Here is an 18828-nt window from a genome sequence, read left to right on the forward strand (position 1 = left end):
TGTTCTGAATTCAACACAGAAGCTAGGGTGATCATTTCAAAACTAATTTGGAACATGGTCCACTCCTGTTCAAAACCCTCCAGAGGTTCCCCAAATTTCTCAGAGCAAAAGCTAAAATCCTTACAGGACCCACAAGACCCTGTGCTATCTGTCCTTCTTAGCTCTCCTCTTTGACCATGTCTCCTGTTAGTTTTCATTCCATTCACTCTGCTGCAGCACCACTGGCTCCTTACTCATCTTCCAGAGCGCTGGGCCAGTTTCTATCTCAGGGCCTTTGCACTGTCCTAACTCTTGCCCTAGATATCAGCCTGGTTTTGTTTGCTCCTTCACTTCCTTTAAATCTTTGCGCAAATATCATCTTTTCAGTACGATCATCCTTGACTGCCTGTTTAAAATTATACCCATCTTCCCTCTCTCTCTTCTCTATCCAGCTTGTCTTGCTTTATTTTTCTCTATAGTACTTAATACCTTTTAACATATTTGTTTATTTTATTTATTGCCCGCTGCAACCCCCCAACTAGGAATATAACCATTCTATGGACTGAGAATTTTGCTTTTTTGTTTGCTGCTGTATTTTTATCAGCTAGAGAAAGTTCTGGTACACAATAGCTGCTTAATCAATAGTTACTGACTACATGAATGATACCTTTTGCATTTTTTGAGTGATTAAAGAGACTAAGCTTTACAAATTATTTTTGTACTTTCAGTAACTGGAATTTTTTTTTTTTTTTTTTTTTTTTTTTTTGGAGACAGAGTCTCACTCTGTTGCCCAGGCTGGAGTGCAGTGGTGCGATCTTGGCTCACTGCAAGCTCTGCCTCCCGGGTTCACGCCATTCTTCTGCCACAGCCTCCTGAGTAGCTGGGACTACAGGTGCCCACCAGCATGGCTAATTGTTTTGTATTTTTAGTAGAGACGAGGTTTCACCATGTTAGCCAGGATGGTCTCGATCTCCTGACCTCGTGATTCGCCCACTTCAGCCTCCCAAAGTGCTGGGATTACAGGTGTGAGCCACTGCGCCTGGCCCAGTAACTGGATTTTTAAATATCAATTGCGCTGCACCAGAGAAGTGACTACCAGTCCAGGCTGAGATCAACTGTCTTTTTCAGAAATAGTCATGGCTCACCCTGTTCCAAGGCAATTAAATCAAAATCTCTAAGTATGGGGCCTGGCCGTCAGTCTTCTTTTTTATATTCCCTGGTTATCCTAACTTGGAGCCAAGGTTAGAGCCAGGTGCTCAGGAAACATTTAAATGAATGTGAATGAATGAATAAAGAGTCACCACAACTACTACCTCAGAGACTCAGATTAGGCCCAGCTTAAGCATTAAGATTAGATTTCAAATGTTTGTGATGAGAGATTGATCCTGAGCAGCACAGCCTAGGAAAGGCTGGAGGGGGAGAAGGAAGGAATCAGGTAAGGGAGGGTGAAGAGAAGTCAAAGAGGGCATTCCTAAGTAGTTGTAGCAGGAAGGAAAGATTGTTGCCTGGTTCCTTGGTAGCTGTTGCCAATTAATGACTCCCCATTTAAAGAGCATAGATATGTTGGGAACTGCCTAGTTAATAATTTGCATTAAGGCAAGTATATTATATTTCCAAGACTTTATTTTTTCCTCTCTATATTAATCAAAAAGGCTTTGTGAAGAAGATGAGATTTGAACCAGGTAGTGGAATAAGAAGAAGGGAGAGGAGAACAGGTATGTCTAAGTTATCAGAGTAAAATAAGTGAAGTGAGAGCAGTTTTAAAATAATAAGCACAGTTCACCTAGCATAGTGAGAACAACTTCTCAAAATCTAGGGAAAGAGGTTCAAGTTGGCTTAACAGATTTCAGGGAATGGTAGGGATGAACAGTGAAGGTCCTTGACAGGGAAGCTCTGGGTTTCCTTCTTGCAGCAGAAATATTTTTGTTTCCTGAAGGCTTTGGAGAAGGTGGGAGATTTGATCGAAACTGTTTCAAGAAGATTAATCTGGCTAGTGATGTGACAAAGGGACAGCTTTGAGGAGAAGCGGGGCCATAAAATGTCCCAGAAAGCAAAACAGAATGAATAAAATGGAGAATAATGTCAGATCTAGTAGGAGAATGGCAAAACCAAACAGACCTTGGACTTGAAAATAATGCAAAGAAACAAAAGCCCAGTGTGATTAAGAAGGCAGTGGGTGAAAGAGAATACATAGAGAACTTGCCTGAGAATTAAGATCGTAGCTATTATTAATTCCAAGACCCTGGAAGTCCTGTTTTCATAGTTAGTACTAGAAATTGTTGTTGTCTCTGTGACGCTTTAAGGCTATCTAGAGCCTTTCAGTTCTATGCTCAGACGCTGGGAAGGATTTACCTGATGTCCTAAATGTGGCTTATTTAGATTTTTATTACATTTTAATACACTAGCTGAGGTTCCAGCCTAGTTAATGAGTAGAAGGTATATGCCTTGTTCCCTCCCTTGTCCAACCAAGTCCTTCTCTAAGTGTAGATATCAGACCTTCTCAAGGTCTGAGTCCTAAGTGATAGAACATCCATGCTGCCTTTGCTAAGGTACTGTGAGTCCTCTTTTGTTAGTTCATCCACTTCAGTCAACCTTTACAATCGAGGGTCTTGTTTCATTTTTAACTTTTGTAGGGCCTTAAGAAAATTTGGAAACCATTTGAGGTCTTTCTTCTTTTCTCTTCTCTTCTCTTTTCTTTTCTTTCTTTCTTGACAGAGTCTCGCTCTGTCACTCAGGCCGGAGTGCAATGGTCTGATCTCGGCTCAGTGCATCCTCTGCCTCCCAGGTTCAGGTGATTCACCTGCCTCTGCCTCCTGAGTATCTGACACTACAGGCACGTGCCACCATGCCCAGCTAATTTTTGTATTTTTAGTAGAGGCGAGTTTTCACCACGTTGGTCAGGCTGGTCTTGAACTCCTGACCCATTTGAGGTCTTTCTATAATCCACCAAGCCTATGTTTCCTAGGTAACATTTTAGTGTCTCATTTTATATTTAAATACATACATGGCCATACCAATCATTGACTAATTTTAGTCTTTAACATGAATTAATTAGATGTCACGTTTTTTCCTAAAAAAAGCAGTATTAAACTGAAAGATGATTTCCCATATTCTACATTCTGACTTGTGTTTCTGTTAAAATACCTTGCTAAATATTTAAAAATTGGAGTGAAACATTTAGATCTTGATTGTAAGGCTTTGCTTATTCAAATCCTCTGTGATTTGTATAACTCACAATTACCAGTGAATTATAAGGAAAGTAAGTTTAATTAAAATGTCAGTTTCCTAAATGTAATTATCTGTTTGAGACTATGAAGGATTATTTTAGGTAGCTTTTCGTGAAACACTGGAGGGCACCATTATGAAATTCCCGTAGTGAAGAAAGAAATGTGATGAATTTGACAGAACTGTTTGTGGAGTTTTGAATACAAATACCACATCTCATAGAAGTGCTAGTTTTGTGTCTTGTAATGATGCTGGTCTGGGGATTAGTCTCTTGGAACTGCCTTTGGATACTGTCGTATTTCAAGTTGAGTTGGCCAAAGTGGTTATGGGGAAGGCCATGTGAATGTAGTGACTGTCAGCTCATGAGAAAACAAGAGTAAAATAGTCTTTAAGATCCCTGTAGAAGCCTGGAGCGTAAGAGCTCAAGTTAACCTGTTTCTTCATGGATACATTTGTGCTCCACTGGAAGAGTGAGAAATGTTTTATTTATGGACAGTACATGCAGGGCAGTAAGAGTCACAAGTAGCCCAGTGTCATCCGTCATCTGGTCTACCTTACTGTGAGGAGTAGGCCTGGATGCAAGCTTTCTAAAAGTTCAAGAGTCAAATAGAACTCAAAGTTTAGATATTTTTGGATTTTCACAAGTCTATAAAATAGGTTAGATTTGCCAACATCTCTGTATCCAGTATCTGCAATTTGATAAGTTATTCGGCTGAACTGGCACAAGCAGCTTTATATTTTCTTCTCTATACAATTTTTATTGTATGCTCTCACCATCTTCTTGTTGATATGTGAATTTTTTTTTATTGTGGTAAAATGTATGTAACGTAAAATATACTATTTTAACTATTTAAAATGTACAGTTTAGTGGCATTAAGTACATTCAAACTGTTGTGATGAAGAGTTGCATTACAATGAAGGAAGCCAAGAGATAGGTAAGAATTCACATAGAAACTCTGTGCCAGAAGCTGTGCTAGAACCCCAAATATGCATGTGTAGGAGATATTTATGTAGCTGGATAAAATTTTTCTGACTTTGAATCTTCCTAGAAACTATGGTAAAAGATAAATTGGGAAAATAAAGTCATGCTATATGTATATTTAGTATGGTTTTATTCAGTAGTTCACATATGCATATAGTTACAAATAGCAAAATTAATCCTTAATGTTTATAGGTTTAAGAGTCGTATGTCAAAGTATTTTCAGGCGCCCTATAGGTCCATTTAATGTAGTTTATTTCTTCTTTTCCTGTGATACCAACATGGGGCTGCTGTCAGCACATGAGCCCAGAAAGCTGCCTAGCATCTGCAGTTCTCAAGGGCTGTCTGGTTCTTTTTACATGTTACTGGAACAATATATTTCCAACAGTGATAAAAACTTTTTGGGTGTGGGGATCAAAAATGCCCTATAAAGAAAGTTAGCTGTAAAGACAATGTGATTTTAAAAAATGATGATTTTTAGGTAGAAAACAGAAGTGTGGGGAACAGTAATATGAGTATTATCAAATTTAACAGTGCCTCAGATCCTTGACACATACAAATTCATCTTTGCTCAATCAAAAACAAGAAAACTTGACCAGTGAAACCATTTTATCCACCTCTCTAGCCCTAATGCAAAATCTTGTGAAAAATAAAACTTTAGGGAACATAAAAAGGCAGTCAACCTATGTTCAGATATATATGGAAGTATGTGACTATTGACAACTGTGAATTGAGTAAAGGCCAGAAGCTGTGCAAATATTTCCATAAAGTGTTTCCATTAAACCCATCTTCCCATGAGTAAGAGTCGGTTTAAGAAATTTAGGAAGACCTCCCCACTTTCTAGGTGTCTTTCTCTGTCTCTGTCTCTGTCTCGGCCTCTCTGTCTCTCTCTATTTCTCTTTCTTCTGACAAGAGTGGCCACATCATAACTGACTGTTTTCTAGGAAGTATTTCCTTGGAAGCTGAAGAAAAACCTAGAGGAGAAGGCTGAATGGACTAAGCCTCTCACTCTGTGCTTTTGTGAGCATAAGTATCTGAGGAAGGACAGAGAGCCTCAGCCTTTAAAGTGGGCAAGGATATTCCCCTTGTCTTGAGTGAAGCCTGACTTTTCTTCAGCAATACAACCTCCCCACAGCCCTCCTGTATTTGTTTTCTACTGATACGCAACAAATTACTACAAGTTTAGCAGCTTAAAACAATGTGCATTTATCATCTCACTAGTTCTGTGGGTCAGGAGACCAGACAGATATAGCTTAGCTGTGTCCTCTGCCTATGGTTTAACAAGGCAATCAAGATGTCAACTGGGGCTGTATTTCTTTCTAGAGCTCAAGTCTTCTTATAAGCTCATGTAGTTGCTGGAAGAATTCGGTTCCTCGTGGTTGTAGAACTAACATCCTCATTTTCTTGCTGGCCCTCAGCCAGTGGCCAATCCTCAGAAGCCTCTCACAGTCCTTTTCACAACACAGTTGCTTAGTTCTTCAAGGCCAAGCAGGATAATTTCTCTGACCTCTAGACCCTTTGTAAGGGCTTAACTGATTATGTTAGGCCCACCTAGGATACTTTCCCTTTTGCTTCATTCAGTGTCAACTAATCAGGAACCATAATTACAGCTGCAAAATCTCTTTGCTTTATAAGGAGAATTTCCGTCCTAATCGTGGGTCCTGTCCACACTCAAGGGGGCAGGGATTACTATAGAGCAAAGGCCATTGGGATCATCTTAGAATTTTGCTTACCACATTTTCTCAGTGTGTTTCTCTCAGGGTCAGGAGGTGAGGGCAGGATCCTGTTTGCTTTCCATAGCTGCTTTCAGGCTATTACTTTCCTTCCTCTCATGAAAAATAACAACAAAAAAAAAACACTGAGTCTGAGACTTGTGCTTTTTGGCATTACCATTGTTTCTTTCATTTTATTGCCATCTTATCCCATCCCATCCCATCCCATGAATTCTTCCAGCAACCACATGAGCTTGTAAGAGGACTTGAGCTCTAGAAAGAAATACAGTCCCAGTTGAGATCTTGATTGCCTTGAGAAACCCTAGGCAGAGGACACAGCTAAGCCATGTCTGGTCTCCTAACCCACAGAACTAGTGAGTTGATAGATGTACATTGCCATCTATCCTTCTGGTGTCTCCTGTTCATAAAAGATGTTGGCCTTCCATTTTGCTCCAAGCACAGCCATGACAGTGGGTGATTTCAATTTCTGTGCCCACCACATGCAGATCACGTGTTGGGAAGGAAGAACACATAGCAAAGAGCATTCATATCAGCCCTTTATTCCCTTAGGTGAATTCTAGTGAGGTCAGAAAAGTTATAGAAACTTATTTTGCTATTTATTTTTTATTTTATTTGTCTCTCTTCTTCTTGTACTTTTAGATACTTAAAAAAAAGTTAGCTACAATGAGAGATGAGACATAGGAATCAGGGGCTATGTTTGCAGCCCAAACAGCTCACCTTTGAGCCCTGGGCTTAGTATTGATTATAATTATTTTAGTAAGACGAACCTTGAGGAAGGGGAAACTGAGGGAGTTGACCAAGGTTCTGACTGGTCAGTTGCCTGAAGCTACTGAGACAGCCAGAAAGGTCTGTTTTAACGAGTCCATTCCTGTGTGTTTTGGTTGCCAAGTACCAATTATGTTCTGATGTTGCTGAAACCCTTAATGTGTGGTTATTGAATAGGAACTTTGAAGAACCCATTTCTTCTTTGCTTGTCCTGCCTGGGTTCTGGAGCATCATTTTGCTGAGTCCCATCCTGGACTGGACGTGACTTCCTTGGACGTCTTACCTGATAAGCCAATTGCAGAGACCTTTTCCTGAAGCTCTGCCTTTACTAATGCCTACAACCTAGGCCTTAGAAGAAGCTGACACTTGCTGTCTCAGTTAGAAAGAATTTACCTGCTGTTGTGGACCTTTTTGTGTTTTACGTGTGGCAGCTATCTCTCTCTCCATAGTTGGGCAGCATGCTTCAGACAGCATTGAGTAGTGACTCTGTGAATTCTCTCTGTGTAGCTTCTCCAATTGGGAGCTGAAGTGGAAAGAGAGTGTGAGTACTGCCTGGCAGGTTTACCTCCTACCCTTCCAACGACCATTCTTTTGAGCTGTCCTGTCCAACACTGTAGCCATTAGCCACGTGCAGATATAAAAATTAAATGCAAATTATTTAAAATTAAATAAAATTAAAAGTTCAGGTCCCCTGTCACACTGGTTACATTTTAGGTACTCAGTAGGTACAAGTGATTAGTGATTACTATATCAGACAGCAGAAATATAGAACATTTTCAGTGGAGATTCAAGTGTCTGCTCTTCTCGGGGTTTAAGCTGAACTGACTTAAATTCTCACACACTTAGCAACTTAAAACAGCACCAGTTTATTATTTCACGATTCTGTAAGTTAGAAGCCTGTCTGACACAGGTCTCACTAGGGTAAATTCAGGATGTCAGCTGTGTTTCTGAAGGGAGCATCTATTTTCTTGCTCGCTCTTACAGGTTTTTTTTTGGCAGAATTAAATTTCTTAAGGTTCTAAGTCTGAGGTCCTTATTTCTTTCTGGCTGTCAGCTGAGGGCTGTTTCCAACTCTAAAGCTGCCCATATTCCTTGGCTTCTGGCCCTTTCCTCAATATTTGAAGTTAGTAAAGGTATCTTGAATCCCTTTCATGAGTGAAACATCTCCTGTATCTTCCATTACATCTCTTTGGCTTTCTCTGAGTAAGCCTGTGCTTATAAGGGTCTCCAGTGATTACACTGGGCCTACTCAGATAACCTGGGATAGTCTCCCCATCTCAAGATCCATACCTTTAATCACATCTGCAAAATCCCCTTTGCCTTATAAGGTAACATATTAGAGCATAGATATCTTTGGTGGGAGGGATATTTGTGTTATTTGGTCTATCATATGTCTCCAGATTAAGTTTTGCATATTATTAAGCAAAAATAGCTTAATATTTGAAAACATAGTTATTTGAAGAGGATAATTAAGATCCTACCACCTTTATGTAAATATTGTCATTAATTTGCTTTAGAGGCTAAACATCAGGGGAAGACAAGAAACTTAAAGAAATAGAAAATGAAGACATGGAGAAGGTGGAACCTGGAGAAATTTTTGCTTCTTAAGCCACATTTTATCTCGTTTTATGATGAAACACATACCCATAATAGTACAGTTTGGAGTACATTGATAATACATCACCAAGCTATCTCTGAATTAACCATTTAGTCATATTTCATCTTTAAAAAAATAAAAATATATATATATACAGAAATGGCATTATAATTATGAAGGTAATATCTGAAATTGAACAATGTTAGAATAATCTTATCAAATTGTAGGTACTTAATGTAATATATTCAATACCTTGCCTGCCTATTAGACAATAGATTGGTAACTTGATTTTCAGGAAACTTGAATAAAATCTTTCTTTCTTTCTTTCTTTTTTTCTTTTTTTGAGACGGAGTCTTGCTCTGTCACCACACTGGAGCACAGTGGCGCGATTTCAACTTACTGCAACCTCCGCCTCCCGGGTTCAAGCAATTCCCCTGCCTCAGCCTTCCAAGTAGCTGGGATTACAGGGATGCACCACCATGCCCAGCTAATTTTTTGTATTTTAGTAGAGATGGGGTTTCACCATATTGGTCAAGATGGTCTTAATCTCCTGACCTCGTGATCTGCCTGCCTCAGCTTCCCAAAGTGCTGGGATTACAGATGTGAGGCACTGCACCTGGCCAAATCTACTTTCTGTTCATGTTTGTTGCCATTCAGATACTCACCATAGATTTCTATACACTCATGCTTAATTTAGTGTATAAAATATTACATATACAATATCTTTAATTAAAAGATTCTAGGCTATCATCTATTTTAAATATTTTACAATGATACTCTACCTTGTAATAAACTACATTTGTAAGTTTTGAGAGTGAATGTAGCATTTACCTTTTTCATCTTTCATTTTATTTATCTCATTAGCTAAGAAACCTTTCCAGCTTGGACCTACGTCATATCACTGAACTGGATAATGAAACCGTGATGGAAATTGTCAAGAGGTGCAAAAATCTTAGCTCTCTCAATCTCTGTCTGAACTGGATCATAAATGACAGGTAACCTTTGTAACATGTTAAAAATACTTTTCTAGAGGAAAACATTTAGCAAATACTAATTATTGTTATAACAATGCATGTCTTTAACTAAAATTGAATGCAGCTTTGCCTTTTCAAATTCTTATGTTTCAGTTTTGAAAATCATCTAGATCTATACTTTTAATGCATCTATTGCTTGTAAGTGCAGCAAAGTTTTTAGGTGCTTTAATACAAATATTTGCCTCAACAATTGTAACAATAGTAGGCTGTTGAATATTTTCTTTGTTATCCATCTAAGAAGTGCCTGCTTTTTGCCACGCTTGTAAGTTTGTAATGATATGTTATTTGTTGCTTTAACATTTTTGCAACATTTGTGGTTGATTTTATGATTTGGAGAAACCATCTGAAGCATTAACATTTAAACCCTTTCTTAAAGGTGACATTGTTTTTTCAGAGATGGGGGTCTCACTGTGTTTCCCAGGTGCAATTCCTGGGCTCAAGCAATCCTTCTGCCTCAGCCTCCCAAGTAGCTGGGACTACAGGCATACGCCACTGCGCCTGTATTAGCCCATTCTAGCATTGCCATAAAGAACTACCTTAGACTGGGTAATTTATAAAGATAAGAGGTATAATTCACAGTTCTGCAGGCTGTACAGGAACTATGGCTGGAGAAGCCTCGGGAAACTTACAAGCATGGTAAAAAGCAGGAACATCTTACATGGCTGGAAAAGGAAGGAAGAGAGTGATGTGGGAGGTACTACACATTTTTAGACATCCAGTTCTTGTGAGAACTCACTCACTATCAGAACAGCAAGGGGTAAATCTGCCCCCATGATCCAGTCACCTCCCAGAGGCCCTTCCTCCAACATTGGGGTTACAATTTGACAGGAGATTTGGGTGGGAACACAAATCCAAATCGTATCAGCACCTAAGGATGACATTTTGTTCTCAGTATGTATACGTAATTTGTTTCAGAAATTGAAGTCATGTGATGAATAGCTTAATATACAGTATAGAATCAGAAGTATTTTTCTTATGAATAATGATTAACCCATTTTTCTTTGAAATAATGCAGGAAGGAAGAGAGAGATACAGGAAAACCCTTAGAAGTAGACTATTATAATGAAAACAACTGCAGAGTGGTGCTAGCACTACTGATTAGGTAGATTTGTAAATATGAGCATGAGAGGAATCTTGCCCAGTAAGTTTCTAAGATTTGTTTTTAAAAGATAAGTTTCCGAAAATATTTTCCTTTCAAAATAGAAAGCACTATTTCAGCTAAAATTAGAGCCTATTTAGATTTAAATATTCTTTTAAAAATAGGAGAAATAATTTGTTTGTGTCAGATAATGCTTTAAATTTAAGAAATTCCCCCCCGCCCCCTGGCCTTTTTGTTGTTGTTGTTGAAACTGAATCTTGCTCTGTCACCCAGGCTGGAGTGCGGTCAGGGGCATGTTCTCCACTCACTGTGACCTCCAGTTCCTGGGTTCGAGGGATTCTCTTGCCTCAGCCACCTGAGTAGCTGGGATTATAAGTGTGTACCACCACGTCCAACTAAGTTTTGTATTTTTAATAGAGATGGGGTTTCTGTTGGCCTGGCTAGTGTCAAACTACTGGCCTTAATTGATCCCCCCCTCACCTCAGCCTCCCAAAGTGCTGGGATTATAGGCATGAGCTATAAGTTACCATGTCTGGCCTCTCCTCTTTTAATTTCCTTTTATACCTTAAAATAAAACCATATAGACTCCATTTTCCCCAGTTTTGGTAAATTCTAGTAACATTTTCTTAAATTACCCTGAATTACTCTTTATGTGATAGCCTTGACTTCACTCTTTCTTAGTAAAATTTTTCTTGAAAAATGTACTCCTCTAGAATGGGTATGTGATCACCATTTATAAAAATTCTCTCTTGTTTTTGAATAATATTCACCATATGAAATATATCATCTTCTAAAGAAAATGGAACTGAATGAAGGTCATTATTCTAAGTGAAGTAACTCAGGAATCAAAAACCAAATACCATGTATTCTCACTTATAAGGGGGCGTTGAACTGTGGGTACACAAAGGCATGTAGAGTGTTACAATAGACATGGGAGCTCCAAGTGAGGAGGCTCAGAGAGGGTGAGGGATAAAAACAGCCTATTGGGTACAATGTACACTATTCAGGTGATGGGCACACTAAAATCCTATACCTCACCACGACAGAATTCATCCATGTAACTAAAACTACTTGTGCCCCTAAAGTTACTGAAATTAAAACATTTAAGAAAAAGAAAATTGAAATAAATTAACTTTCCTGAAAACAAAGTGTACAAAGTGAAATTCTTCTCTATAATCAACATCCTATGTAGACAATTTAAAGTAATTTTTAAAAAGTTATTCATAACACATAATAAAGTACATAAATATTATCTTGTGGTTTTAAATATCTAACATTAGTTCAATGTATTACCATAAATTTCTTGGTAATGCATTGAATTAAAGGTAGAAAACTGGGTCAGGGGTGGTGGCTCACACCTGTAATCCCAGCACTTTGGGAGGCCGAGGCAGGTGGATCATGAGGTCAAGAGATTGAGACCATCCTGGCTAACATGGTGAAACCCCATCTCTACTAAAAATACAAAAATTAGCTGGGTATGGTGCCGCGTGCCTGTAGTCCCAGCTACTCTGGAGACTGAGGTAGGAGAATCACTTGAACCCAGAAGGCGGAGGTTGCAGTGAGCCAAGATCATGCCATTGTACTCCAGCCTGGGCCACAAGAGCGAAACTCTGTCTCAAAAAAAAAAAAGTAGAAAACTGTTTCTGCAATAAGGTGATTATATTCCACAACAATTTTCTGTGTGCAGGACATGTGTAGAAGACTCATTTAATGGGAGACTACTATAATTGATAAATAAGATACAGTATATACATGGTTATATGATTACCTAAGTAAATATTTTGCTTAGGTTTGTATCATTTAAATAAAGATGGGAGAGTGGATTTCTAATCTTCTAGTTCTTTAAATGCTTATTTTGTTGTAGCTGGATAATTTACAAATGAAAATGTCGAGCGCTCTCACTTTGCCTTTCCTTCCCTCTGTTAGGCTTCATGTACTCAACCTTGTGCTATTTCAGTCATTTTTTTCCTACTTAACTGTAATGGTTATTTGGCGTTTGATCCTGAATATATGTATTGTAGAGATTTATTTGCAAGGAATGAAAGTGTATTTTTATGTTTTTAATGGAAAAGTTTGGATTAATTGAGAAAACATGCATTTTAATGAGGTTGAGCAGTAGAGTTTTAAAGATCAGGCTCTTTTAGGTTTTAATTACACTACTTGCACTTATCCTGTATACTGTAATAGAAGTTTCAAACATTAAAACCCACTTTACAGTATCATCTAAATTACTCATCTCATTGTTCTTGCCATACTATATTACTAAGCTAAGTAATATTTGTAATTATATTGGTATAAATCTAGAACTTCCCATCAGACTTAATTATAATTTCAGCACTTAGCTGAGATGGGTTAGTAACCTTCCATATAGAGGGCACTGGAATGCACTAATGCGTTTAGCCTATCAATTAATTCTGTTTTACATTCGTTCATTATTGTTATCCTCCAGAAATCAGAAAGCATTTATTAGCCCCCTACTAAATACATGGTACTGTGTCTCAGACTGTGGGGCACTGAGTTCCTGCTGTTCTCAAAGGTCACTCTCTTTAGGTGACATAAGACATAATGATAATAGTGAGCCTTCTAAGGATCGAGGGGACGAAAGTAACCTTTATTACCCAGGTAATTGATAGGCACTTTACACATGTTCTCATTTAATCTCTTCAACGTCTTTTGTTCAGGGGAAGGTCATACTATTTCTATTAAATTTAGATTATTTCTTTGACTTTCTTTGGCTTTTCAGTGGATGTATTTTTCCATCATCGTTGCAGTAAAAACTAAGTGAGGACAAACAAGAAAAGTGAATGGCTAATCAGTCAATTTTCTGTGTCATAGCTGGGATTCACATGCAATTGACATTTATATATAAAATTCTTAATTTTTTAACTAAGTTCATTATTTTCTTTCATATTGAAAGTATAATGGAACTTTTAGATATTAATTTACATACAATACCTATTATAAGAATTTATCCTGAATGTTGCTAGTTTTAATACAGGATTTCTCACATTAAGATAAATTTCAATACTTGTCACAGTCCTTTATGTGTAACATTTATCCTAGGTTTTAATAGTTCTTATCTGTGAACTTTTTTTAAGTTCAAAATTTTAAAATGTGTAGTAATTGAAAGACTTTACTGTTATGCTTACGGTGTCTGTTAGCCTTTTCTGGTCCTCGAATTGATCTCTGTGACTAAGACATGCTGCTCTTTATCTTTGTTTTTCTAAAAGCACTTTTTGTGTTTAGAGAGTTAAACAGCATGATATTTTCTTGTATTCAGAAGGATGGTCTAGTAGTCATTTGACATTTACCATTGCTTTTGAATACAAATAACTTCCAAGTGTTTTATAAAAAGAGGACACTGACTATTTCTATCAGTGATTTAAATTAAACATCTGGTTATTATGTCTCCTCCACTCCCTGATTCTAAGTTTATTGAATTTTTTTTTGTATTTATATCAGTCTTTATTATTTCACATCCAGTTTGGCCTACAATATTTTTATATATTTGACACAGAGTCCAAAAGTAGCATGTTTTGGGTGTAACAGCTGATGTGTAAAAAACTGGTCTGAGCATTGTTATAGCTATATACTTACAATGGTTCTTTTATTCTTTTTTGTTAATAAGAATTAAATAAAATCTAATTGATTTTAATAGATCTGTACAAAAGCTGTTTTCAGTTTTTAAACTATCAAAGATGTAATCTCCCCGTTTTCAATTTTTAACATTGGTTGGGAAAATGAACTTAGTTTAATCTTATGTTTTATATCCCCATTCTCAAACATATGAGCCTTTCTTTGACAGTTGACCATGCTTGCTTATGAATTAGGTGAACAATATAGAAAAATAATAGAAGATAAATAAGATTATCTAACATACGGCAGCTAAAGTCACAAAGCATAACAAAGGCCAGAGTTGTTGTTAATATCAGTTAAATTGCCATGATTTGCTGTGTGAATCTTGTATTTATGTAAGGGAAGCTATTGCATCAGTGCACACTCTAAAATTTGGAGAATTTTAAATCTTAGACTGTTATCCAGTTTCTTTCAAGTAAAAAATAAGACAAAATATTGCTATTTTATTTTGTATGTGCTAGAGGTTAAAATAATACCTATAGCTATTTCTCTCTGTCTCTCTCTCTCTCTTTTTTTTTTTTTTAAAGACAGTCACGCTCTGTTGCCCAGGCTGCAGTAGCACAATCTCAGCCCACTGCAACTTCTGCCTCCCGGGTTCAAGTGCTTCTCCTGCCTCACCCTCCCAAGTAGCTGGGTTTACAGGCATTCACCACCATGCGGGGCTGATTTTTGTGTTGTTAGTAGAGACAGAGTTTCACCATGTTGGCCAGGCTGGTCTAGAACTCCTGACCTCAAGTTATCTGCCCACCTTGCTTGACCCCCCAAAGTGCTGGGGTTACAGGTGTGAACCACTGCCCCCAGCCAGATATTTCTCTTTAAATATAACTTTTTAATAAGGCCATTTGAAGTTGCAAACTTCTGGTCCACAGCTGAGACTAGTCCACATAGCTGTTTTGTTTGGCATATACAGTATTTAAAAATTTTGAATTAGTTGCCAACACTTTAAAAATTGGGATAGTTCACATAAATATTCTGAATTCAGGCTTTCTTTTGGAAAAGTTGTGGACCCAATAATACTATGCCCATATTTTCTCGTGTCAACATTCTTTCTGGGATGAGGAACAGACTGTTCTCTTTGGCCCCCTTTCCATTTATCCACTCTTCCCACCAAACTGAATTATCCTTCCTTAAAATTGAGATGTAGAGAATTTTAGATATTTCATATTTAAATCATATGGTTCTTTTTAAATTGAGTCTGGTAAAATATATTAAAAAATGATAGCTCATTAGTCTAGCTAAATTAGTTATTTACTGTTACAGGCACCGGAATGTTAGTCAACAGGTGGAAGTTATAGACAGAGACAGAATGCAGTTTAAAATAAGTTAAAACCTTGATTTTCATCGACTGCCTTCCAAAATAGAGAGTGCACTCTTTGTTAGTGTTCAGAGTGCTGTAAAGGAGTTTCCTGATTTATAAGGAGGGTTGGACTAGTTTATTAAAAAGTCCCTCAAACTCCAAACCTATGACGTGAAGTTGCTTATTTTAAAATGAATTCATTGTCAATGTTTAGTGTTTGATTTGTGATTCCTTTGTTTTCAATATTAAGAAAAATCTTAATACTATTCTCTCTGTCTCTTTTTTTATTTTTGTATAGAAAAAGTCCTCTTTTGTTTTTTTAGGTATACTGAGGTGAAAGTTGTAGAGTGACAGATTACTCCACCACCCCTTTCAGTGAGACTGACAGCACCTTGTCTCATGTAAAACTCAATGAGGCTTTATATAAAGATTTTTCTAACTCCCCTGATCTTCTCTGGGTGTTTATTCTGTTTCTTCTTTCAAATTTCCGTTGATTCAATAAAAAGCGGTGATATTTAGAAATAAAGTTCAGAGAGGATTTGAGCAGGTGTTGGTGATATAAAATATTTGCTGAGTGCCCATTGTGTTTTATTTCCAAGAATTGTTTTGTGAAAATATGCTATATATTGTATTTATAAGTGTTCAAGGACTGGGTAGATAATCTACCATCTTCCTGTGAATGTCATGTCACAGTGGACTTAGAATTTTATTTCATTTCAATCCCCTAATATTACTTAATTCTCCTAGAGACTGAGGTTTAAAGATTGCCCAAGGGGAACAAACCTATCCATTAAATCCAGCAGGCAGAGTTGAATTTGAGTTTGAGAATATTTTGTTTTCTATTAAAGTTAAGTGGTATGGAGGAGAGAAATACTTTTCACCTTGGAGTATTGAGTGTGAAGTTTGAGCCATTTTCTATCATAAAAGTCTGAAAACTTGAAAATAAAGAGGTGGCAAAAATAATGCTGACTGTTGAAGCTGCTTGGTGGTGGTATTTATAGCAGCACTGCCCTGCCTCTATAGAATGCAGAGCAATCTGTCTGCATACTTTTGGTGCCTAATAATGTGTCTGGGCTGGCTAGGTGAAGCTTTAGTAAAACTGAATTTTAGCTTATTTTTTGTAATCCACTGAATAATTTTGTGTATGTTCTATGACATTGTTTGTAGTTTTGCAAAAAGAATAATGAAATATATTTTACTGAGTTCTGAGAGGATTATAGAAACAGCATGGAGTCTTTCTAAACTAGTGATGTTAGTTTGAGGTTAGCATATTTTTGACACTATCTTTTTTATTCACATATTCACAATTATGTGTAAGACCGTCCCTAGAAGGATAGTTTGGTATTGGAGTAACTATTATTCCGGGCTTCTAAACTAACTTTAAAAAATCATGAGGCCAGGCATGGTGGCTCACCTCTTGTCATCTCAGCACTTTAGGAGGCCAAGGAGGGTGGATTACTTGAGCTCAGGAGTTCAAGACCAGCCTGGGCAACATGGTGAAACCCCATCTCTGTAAAAAAAAAAATTAAAAATTAGCCGGGCATAATGGCACATGCCTGTAGACCCAGCTACTGAGGAGGCTGAGCTGAGAGGATAGCTCCAGACTGGGAGGATTGCTTGAGACTGGGAGGCAGAGGTTGAGGTGAGCTGTGATTGTGCCACTGCTCTCCAGTCTGGGTGACAGAAGAAGACTCATCTGAAAAAAAAAAAACAAAAAACAAAACAACAACAAAAAAAACCATGCCTTCTCTGTTCTGTCCATTAGATCTTCTTTTTAAAACCATGATTGGCCATGTAGTACTACTGAGTTAAGAGTGTATATATACATTTTTTTATCTCTCTGTTTTTTTTTTTTTTTCCTGGAGCAAGGATAATAGCAATAGCTAATAATAGTTACTACTTAATTACTGTCTGTTCCAGACACTGTTCTGTTTATACACATTGTTTTATGTAATCTCTACAACAACCTTGAGGAAGGAATTATCCCCGTTTTCAAAGGAATTAAGGCTCAGACACGCTGAATAGTTCACAACTGGGGGAACCAAGACTGGAACCCATTTTTGTGGTCTTGAGTCGAAGCTCCTACCATGAAGGGCATACTGTGTTCCATGTCCTTATTCTGCTTCAGACCTAGAGTGACTATATATCCTGATTTGCCCAGGATAGTTCCAACCCATGCCTGTTGTTTTGGCATTCTGTCAGGTTTAGTATTTGTGCTGCTGCTGTTCCTAAGTTCCAAAATATCTTGCTTTAAATGATAAATTAAATGGTCATCCGACCTCAGACATCAGACACGGTTGATCATTCTGAACATGGTTAGAATGGTACCTTTGCTTTTCCCTATGGGATATCTGAAGGGTGACATGTTGGAATATTTTATTGCAAATATCAAATTGTGGATATTTTAAAAAACAGCTTATTTTTGGTAAAAAGTAATTTTTCCAATCAACTCCATTTGTAAATAGTTTTCATTTCTTATGATATTTCTTGAGGAAAAGTAGAAAATTTTGTCCAGTTTTTTGTGTTTTGCACTACACGTGACTCATAGTTGGTCTGAAAAAGAATTTCACTAATGAATTTTGAATAGGTATTTATTTAACTTATAATGATGCACAATTATTTTTACACATATTTCATTATCTGTAAATGCTTCCTTGTAGGTTGTGGCAAATACTTAATCATTGCAGATTAAAGGAGACTACTGGTTATAATACTTTGAATAAGTTGTCTTTCAGTTAAAAAGAAGGAAGTTATCTTCATCGAAGGGTTCAGTAGCTTTGGCAGGAAATAATTGGCAAAATTAATCTCTATACTTTTTTAAGTATGTGGGTTTTTGTTTTTTTTCAAATAATTGATGATATTTTACTACAAAAGGCAAAGTTTTTCTGGTAAAATTATTCGTGCATTTATCCTCAGATGAGATTCTTAGTGCATTCAAATTTAAAGAAACTTTTTCAGTTGTTTGGCAGGTAGTAGTATTAAATATCAGTTCTGATATTGGTTCTTTTAGTACTTCTAGTTATTTATTATCATTTTTAAGGAAATACTGGTTGCTGTGTAACACCAGAGTATTTAACCTAGTAAAATCACTTTAAAGGAAAAGTCTGTATGTTATGTGTATATTTCAACCTGCTTTGACTTTTAACTCCAAGAGATGAGATGGGACTGAATTTGATATGAGTGATTATGGCTTATTGATTTTCCATGTTGACATTATTTTGTCTAATAGAATAATGTGAATATTTATTATCGTCCTAACATATAATGGTAATTTTTAATTTCAGTGTTGTCTTTGGTTCCTAGTGAGTAATAGTGCATAAGTGAACATTTCTACAAATACAAATAGTAGTGACTAAGAGGTTCCATAGAATCACATTATGGATATTTCTGGATGTGCTCCTCTAAGTGCTGCAATTGCTTTTGTGTTTTTCAGGCCATAAAAAGATGAGTAAACAGAGGTAGGCATTTAGCTTGCAGTATTTAA

At 37.0% G+C, this 18828-nt stretch overlaps 1 protein-coding gene across 1 annotated transcript in view; it reads left to right on the top strand.

Moving 5' to 3' along the window:
- FBXL17 (F-box and leucine rich repeat protein 17) overlaps positions 1-18828 on the top strand; it is a 544473-nt gene that overhangs the window by 207515 nt on the left and 318130 nt on the right. The window contains exon 6 of the mRNA XM_050794618.1: positions 9143-9273. Coding sequence (XP_050650575.1) covers positions 9143-9273 — 131 coding nt within the window. The remainder of the gene's footprint in view (positions 1-9142; positions 9274-18828) is intronic.

Source organism: Macaca thibetana, chromosome 6 (assembly GCF_024542745.1).
Source record: "Macaca thibetana thibetana isolate TM-01 chromosome 6, ASM2454274v1, whole genome shotgun sequence".
In the NCBI taxonomy this organism is placed as follows: domain Eukaryota; kingdom Metazoa; phylum Chordata; class Mammalia; order Primates; family Cercopithecidae; genus Macaca; species Macaca thibetana.